Source organism: Limulus polyphemus, unplaced genomic scaffold, assembly GCF_000517525.1.
Source record: "Limulus polyphemus unplaced genomic scaffold, Limulus_polyphemus-2.1.2 Scaffold6274, whole genome shotgun sequence".
In the NCBI taxonomy this organism is placed as follows: domain Eukaryota; kingdom Metazoa; phylum Arthropoda; class Merostomata; order Xiphosura; family Limulidae; genus Limulus; species Limulus polyphemus.
Window position 1 is genome coordinate 6,632 of NW_013671884.1, and position 8,145 is coordinate 14,776.

The window sequence follows — 8,145 nt, forward strand, 5'->3', positions numbered from 1 at the left end:
TATAACAGTAACTGTAATGATGTAGATACCTGTAGTCTACTGTTTTAACTGAATATTTTATTGTTCAATACAGTCTCACCAGTAGTGCAGGTAGTATCTACACCATTACAGTTACTGTCATGTTCCTGTAGTCTACTGTTTTAACTGATGATTTTATTGTTCAATAGTCTCATCATTACAGTTACATTCATATCTACACAATCTCTTCAGTGTTGCACATAGAATGTGTATCAATATTAATTATTGGTAGATATATTTGGCCATCTTAAATGAGACTAAAAGGTGCATGATAAAGCCTGTACATTTTTAAAAGAACAAACATTTGTATTGTCACTGAAATAAGTATAATTCCAAAGAAAACAGTGAAGATTAATCCCCATTTCTTTTGAATGAGTGAGAGCAGTTAAGAATTCCCATTATTCTAGAGTAAGAATGCACTAAGTGAAGTACAAACTCAAAAATTCACAGTACCATTAAAATGAAAAAATATTGATTTATTTTTAATATTCTGTCAGTTTTTGTGAAGTGCAATTTAAAAGCAGTTCACTACAAAAAAAAAGAAAAAGACTGAAGTAGGTGAAGCAGACGTTTATTAATTTAAAATCTTGGTGTGGAAGAATAATTGAAAGTACTATTTTACTTTCAAAATGTCACATGGACAAGTAATTGACAAGGTTTTATGTATAGACACAAGTGACTTTTATTAAACCTAGTACAGATTATGTTAAACATATCACCACAAAGAAACTTGCTATGGTTACTTAAAGATAACAGTGTCTAGCATTGATCCTAAACATTGGACAATATTGGAGGTCATAAGCACATCAACATTCTCTTCGAGATGCCTTTTTGGATCCTAGATAAGAAAAATTGGAGTTACATTAACCCTTTATCATCTCCACCCATACATTTATAGTGAAATCAGGTTAACTTATTGTTACATTAACAGGCACTATTTAATTCTTCATGGTCACATCTAAGTAAAGCACTCTGAAACAACACCATTGTGTACAACGATCTAACTGTATCTATAAAAAAGTTTATCAATAATATCTTGCCTTCTGTTATATATTTTGAACAAAAATAAGTTACCTTCTTTCCAACATTTTTAATGGCGAGTTGTTCAGGTGTTAATTTGTCTTCTTCTTCTAGAGACTGAGAAAAGTGACATACAGTTAGATTCAGACAGAATTCATATTAAAGTATGAAACATCAAAGCATGTTCATATTCTACCTGGCAAAAAAAAATATAAAAAACACTAAACACACACACGCATTCGGATTTAGCTATAAAACATGTATAAACCAACTTAACACATATGACTGGTAATCGGTTACAACAATTATTGTAATGTTTGCTGATAATCTGCCAAATTTCATTAATATTTACTTACTAATTTAAAAGTTATAGCATGAAAATTATAACAAGAACAAAATGGTTACGAGGTCAGTACCAGGAACCAAGCCCATGCTGAAAGAGTTAATACTTGGTTTCCATTTTAAAACTGTTTAGAGAACAGCTTCAACAGCATTCCTTCTAACAATATTTTTGTTAACGAGCTCCACGCAGTACGTACATTATTTTGAATCTCGTTGTATTCTAACCCTTTTTTCTATGTAACAGTTTAAACTACCTGATGAAGGGCTTATGCCCAAAAATTTTGCAAATAATTATAAAGTTTTCGTTATATACTCATTTACCAATTTTGAACACTTTTTTTTTTCACATCTTGCAGTCTTTTCTACTTTTTTTTTTTTACCAGTACAATGTTTACAAGGATGTCAGAGATAAAATCCTAATAACAACCTAGTAATGCTTTAACCTCATTACTAAGTTACTGACTATTTTATCAAATTAACACCGAAAACTGATTTGGTTTGATGAAACCTGAAGATTTATATGCAGTTAGCAACTTGTGGTGAAGTACATTACTTAAAAAAAAATAGTTGAAAATATACTCTTAATATTTATGTGTTATAATTTATAAAAGTCTGAGCATGTGCCTACACATTTAACAACTTTAAATATTGTCTGGTCTTGAAACGGTACTTACCTTGTTGTAAATCATGGTACATACCTTATTGTAAGCCTTAGCAAGATCAAGCATTTCTGTCACCGTCTTTTCATTGAGCTGGCAGTGCTCATCGTAATCAGAAAGAGTTAACCCATCCATCCAGCTTTTCTTGTGGAGATTAAGAAGCATCTGAAACAGACCAGTTTCTTTAATCTGATCTCAGAAAGTGATACATTTCAAGCCATACAAAGTACACTCAATTAGGTTTCTTTAATCTTACCTCAGAAAGTGGACATGACATTCAAAGTTTAATTAAACCACATCATTATAAATTTACATCAATAAACTTAGCATCAAAACATAGTTAATAATTCAACTTTAAATATTATATAAGGCATCAAAACAGTTAATAATTCAACTTTTAATATCATGTAAGTTTAAAAGGAAATATTTAAATAATTCTCAATGTTCACTTCCATGTACCACATGTTCACTACAAATAGACCACTTGAACATTCTTTCCACCCCAGTTTTTCTGAATCACAAAGTTAAAAGTATAGATAGTGCTGATACATGATCTAATATTATAGCTTTCAATCATTTTGATTTGCAGAAATATAAACTGTGTCATGCCCTCGTATTACATACTGCCTTTCAAAAATGGCATTAATTGTCTCTGACCTTTGCCATTACATTATTTAAAAAAAAGAATATTTTAATTTACTGAATTAGGTACAATGCTAGCTTGTTCTTGTGACAGCTTTTGAATAGTTCTGCCTATAGGTTCAAAGTTTCTAGTTCAACTTGAACATAGTCAAGGAATTCTTTTGTTGCACTCATAGTTTAGTTAGAAACCCACTAAAATTATAATAGTTACAGGACACCTTATGCTTTGCCAATGTTGTTTTTTTATGTTCTCAACTGAATATTTGAAATAAATAAATTCATTTAAAACACTAACAACAACCCTACAAAAAAGGTTAACTTTTACTGACAATTTAAGTCTTCAACTCAACAAGACCCAAAGATAAGTACTAAATTTCTTGTTTCTGTATGTACATATTGTTTTACTAGTAACTAAAAAGTAAAATTAGAAACCTGTTAGATTAGACAGGAAACCAAAAAAATTAAAAATAAATTAATTTCTCTGCAAGGTTCATGCATTACCAAACCCGATACCAACACTTTGAGTTCATTGGATTATTTCTAGCTTATTAAATAGGTTTAATAGTTACACAAAGTTTCTCAAAGAGAAATAAAACAATAAAGGAAATCATTACGAGGCTATTAACAATAAATATTTGTAATTTTTTTGTTACAATCTCCATTCATTCTCTAAAGAAAAATAGTAATATAGATTTATTTCATATATTTGGCAATGGTCACAAGATTAGTCAAAGGGACTGAGCTCGTACAGTGTTAGGGTAGATAAAATATAGTTTTTCTGAAAAAAAAATTATACTCATTTACAAGGTTCTAGATGTTATGCAACATAAATCTGAAAACTGTAAAATGAAAAGTATTTTTAGTCATAACATGAAAATCACCTTACACTCAGACTAGCCAGAATCTGGTTCACTCTTTGATAAGTCTTTAGTAAAAATACTTAATTTAAAAATAGGATTTTTTTTTATACAAAATTCCTGTAACACTTACTACAGGATTGCAATATTTCATGAAGATACTACATCAGTTATAGTATGTACAGTTTTGTGGTTGCAAAATTAGTCAAAACAACCAAATTTGTATATCACAAACTGTGTATCATTCTCCATATGAGAGAAATGTCAAATGGGCATATCCCAAAACCATACGGTTAACAACATATATAAATAGTACTATAATCACTGCCAAAAACATAAAAACCAATACATAAGATTTCTAAGATACAGGCAGTTAAATTCCTTCCTACATTAACTCCCTTTTCGAAACAGTAACACAACTCAACCAAAGATACATTTTTCAACTGTTAGTTACTTCTTTGGAACCAATATCATCTGTTTTACAGCAAATAGTGTTAAAATTAATAAAACAAAATCATGAACAAATCAATACTACAAACAAAGGAAAGACATCGTTTAGAGAGCATGAACAAATCAACAAAGAAATATCGCAGTCAAAGAAAGTACATACTAATCAGGTTAGTATTACATTTCTAGTATCTCTTGTGTAGGTCATGGCTAACTATGCCTCAAAACTTGTAGTTTGACTAATTGTAAAAGGCTGACCTTTAGCTAGTTAGGTATTACATTTGTAGTCTCTTGTGTAGGTCATGGCTAACTATGCCTCAAAACTTGTAGCTTGACTGCCCATAAAAGGCTGACCTTTCTTTATCAGTTTTAGCCATCTCTAAGTATCAGCCAATCGATTGAACTATAACTGCTGCTGGCTTCAGGCATGTTCATCAGTTAAAATCCTTCTCTGAATGTCAGCCAGTCAAATGAACAAAAAGTGCATATTTGTGTTTTAAAGTTTGTTGTTCATCAGTTGAAGTCTTCTCTTGACATCAACCAGACAAATAGAAAAATATTTAGTGAACTTTATTTAAAAAAACAAAATCTTGGAAGTTCAGTAAATGTAACACATACACTTTTAATGTAATTTACAAGGAACAAATGAAGAATATGTATAGGTTCCCTACAAAAGAAATACCTCTGTTACACCAGAGGTCTCCAAATTACAGCCTGTGACTTCGGTTTATCCGGCCTGCCAACAGTTTATTAAAGTAGTAATATACTTTTGTAATATTATAAAAATATAATTTAATTGAGCAAAAGCCAATATGATCATGTATGCATCCACACTTAATTTTACCATGACCCCTCCGGCCTGTTAAACCATGAAAAGATCTACCTTCCAGCCGTTGTACAAAAAGGTTTGAAGACCCCTGTGTTACACTAATTAAAATTCCACCAGTGATCATAAGAAGTTCTAATTACGTGACATCACGGAAATAAAAAACCCGATAAATATACAAGTCTCCTCAATATATTCAGCACATTGGGGCTTATATAATTTATTAAAAACTAAATACATTATGATACAAAGTAGGAATAGTCAGAGAGTTAAATGTTATACACCTATATACTACATTCAAAACTATTACAGGGTTTTATTTTTACAAAATAGCCTACCTTCTGTTCAAGTTCATTCTTCCTGTAGTTGATAGATATAGAATAATAATGCCTGTTTAGACCATGAATGAGAGCCTGAAAAACAGAAACATACACAATCACACCCAATACAACAGCTGGAACATTCAGTACATCATAACAATATTCTACCAATCAATTCCAAATAATAACTGAAACAAAACACTCCCACCTGTATGGAAGGTTTAGACAGATGTCCTAAGTTGGAGGTAGTCTGACGAGGTTCTTGTCCCAGTACCATCATGTTAGGGTTAATCAGTCTGAATGCATCAATTACAACCTGTAATAAATAGAAGCTAATCACATTATACTGTTCATTTAAACATTATGTCAAGAAAGTGACAACACATCAGGAAATAAAAAGAAATGATAAACATAATTCCAGTTTTATAAGGAACCACAAGTTTAATTCCTTCACGACTATCAATAATTTTTTGAGAATATAAAAAGACAGATGTTTTGTTTCACATGATTTGACTACACAAAGGATGGTGTACCTTTCCCTTGACGCTCTGAATCGGGTCCACCACTACTGCTACAGCCCTCTCAGACAACGCTTCAAAGCTCTGCTGAGTGTTGATGTCAACTCCTGACAACCAGCACCCAAATCCTGGGTGAGAGTGGTACCAACCAACAACCATTTCAGGCCTGGCAATGACAGAAAGATAAATATTTCCTTTGAATCATATAAATTAGAAAGTTTCCACCGTGTTACATTCAACTGTTTTGCAAGACTGTAAAGATAAATATAAATGATTTAATTTTTTAACTCTCCAAGCACAGGTGCAACAAAGTGTACAAATTCCAACTTTTTTACAGAGTTATATTCTAATTTATTTAAACTTTATTACCAATAAATATCATATCAAAACGTAGTTTATAATTAAAATTTTAATACAAGGTTTAATTTCAAATAAAAATATTTCAATAAATTCTTTATCTTCACTTTTCTGTACCATGTGACTCTTGTTTGCTACAAACTGCCCATTTTAGCTCCACTTTCCACCTCTATAAAATGTTCTAAGTTTACGAGAAACTGCACTCTTATATGCTAAATATTCTTGATCTAAAATGTAAATTTTTAACCTCAACACTTCTTGCTTTATAGACATATAAACTAGAAAGTCAAACCCACATGCCACAACCTTCCTAGGACATACTGTCTATCAAAAATGTCAATATTTGCTATTGGATTACTTTCAACCAATAGAAAGAGACAATTCCAATTTACTGAATGGGATGAGGCTACTAGATATTTATCTCATGAGTTAACTACTTCACCCCTGGTGGGTTGATTAGATGCATCTGTTGTATGGTTTATTTTACAAGATGCCAATCTCATGGGTTAACTACTTCACCCCTGGTGGGTTGATTAGATGCATCTGATGTATGGTTTATTTTACAATATGCCAATCTTATGAGTTAACTACTTCACTCCCTGGTGGGTTGATTAGATGCATCTGTTGTATGGTTATTTTACAAGATGCTAATCTCATGAGTTAACTACTTCACTCCCTGGTGGGTTGATTAGATGCATCTGTTGTATGGTTTATTTTACAAGATGCCAATCTCATGAGTTAACTACTTCACTCCCTGGTGGGTTGATTAGATGAAGCTGTTGTATGGTTTATTTTACAATATGCCAATGTCACGAGTTAACTACTTCACCCCTGGTGGGTTGATTAGATGCATCTGTTGTATGGTTTATTTTACAAGATGCCAATCTCATGAGTTAACTACTTCACTCCCTGGTGGGTTGATTAGATGAAGCTGTTATTTTATTCGACTGCAAAATAAGAAAAACTACTGGATGAAATAGTTTGAAATTTCAGAATTACAAATTATTTAGCTTCTGACAATAAAATATCTCATTCTTATTTATAAGAATTCACAGCTCTGAAAATTGAAAATCTTTTATTGTGGTATATTGTTTTTTAAAGAAACAATTAAAAATGTTTACCTTTGCTGTACATTTTAATTACTGATTTTTATATCTTCCTCTTTTCTTTTAAAATTTTCCTATAAAGTTTTTTACTTTATAAAACTGTAATTGTTTTCTTTTGACTTGAAAAACACTGCACACAATTTCATTGTATTTATGATCACTGTCATACAATAAAAATAACATTTTTTCATCATACCAGTATTGTAAGCAATGACATGTTTAAATTGTTAATCAGAAGGTTTCATTTAATATATGTACTAAATTTCTAATCTGATTTATATCATTATTTTTTACATTTACTTTTGGCGATTTTCTCAGCCTGTTCAATCGGTTACATGGGAGCTACTCATAAGACCACAGATCATGTATATTAACAAAGTAGGTAAGCACACATGAATAAGAAGTTATATTGTACTAAACATGCTGGAGAACAGACCTTAGGAGTTGTTTCATAGTACTGTACAAAGTAATCCAAAATAGCCACTAAAGTTAACCAAGGTGCTGGGAAACATACACACAACATTTGAGTTGCCTCATTAGTACCGTACAAAGTAACCTCTAAAGTTAACTTTAGGTGTCATTTACATATTATAACTGTCACTAGACAAGGACCTCAGTGTTTACTGTTCAGTAGGACAATAGATTTCCAGTTTGGTAGAGTGAGGGGTAACTTTAGGTGTCATCTATGTGTTACAACTGTCACTACACAAGGACCTCAGTGTTTACTGTTCAGTAGGACAATAGATTTCCAGTTTGGTAGAGTGAGGGGTAACTTTAGGTGCCATCTATGTGTTACAACTGTCACTTCACAAGATCCTCAGTGTTTACTGTTCAGTAAAACAATAGATTTCCAGTTTGGTAGAGTGAGGGGTAACTTTAGGTGTCATCTATGTGTTACAACTGTCACTACACAAGGACCTCAGTGTTTACTGTTCAGTAGGACAATAGATTTCCAGTTTGGTAGAGTGAGGGGTAACTTTAGGTGTCATCTATGTGTTACAACTGTCACTACACAAGGACCTCAGTGTTTACT

The 8,145-nt window shown here is 31.7% G+C and overlaps 1 protein-coding gene across 1 annotated transcript in view; it reads right to left on the minus strand.

Annotated features, from left to right (window-relative positions):
* Positions 1-675: 675 nt before the first annotated feature.
* Positions 676-8,145, minus strand: part of LOC106473556 (26S proteasome non-ATPase regulatory subunit 14) — a 16,664-nt gene continuing 9,194 nt past the window's right edge. Inside the window, exons 6-11 of the mRNA XM_013934242.2 lie at positions 5,665-5,815; positions 5,340-5,447; positions 5,150-5,224; positions 2,079-2,204; positions 1,093-1,155; positions 676-856 (exon numbers count right to left, since the gene is read on the minus strand). Coding sequence (XP_013789696.1) covers positions 758-856; positions 1,093-1,155; positions 2,079-2,204; positions 5,150-5,224; positions 5,340-5,447; positions 5,665-5,815 — 622 coding nt within the window. The 3' untranslated portion in view covers positions 676-757. The remainder of the gene's footprint in view (positions 857-1,092; positions 1,156-2,078; positions 2,205-5,149; positions 5,225-5,339; positions 5,448-5,664; positions 5,816-8,145) is intronic.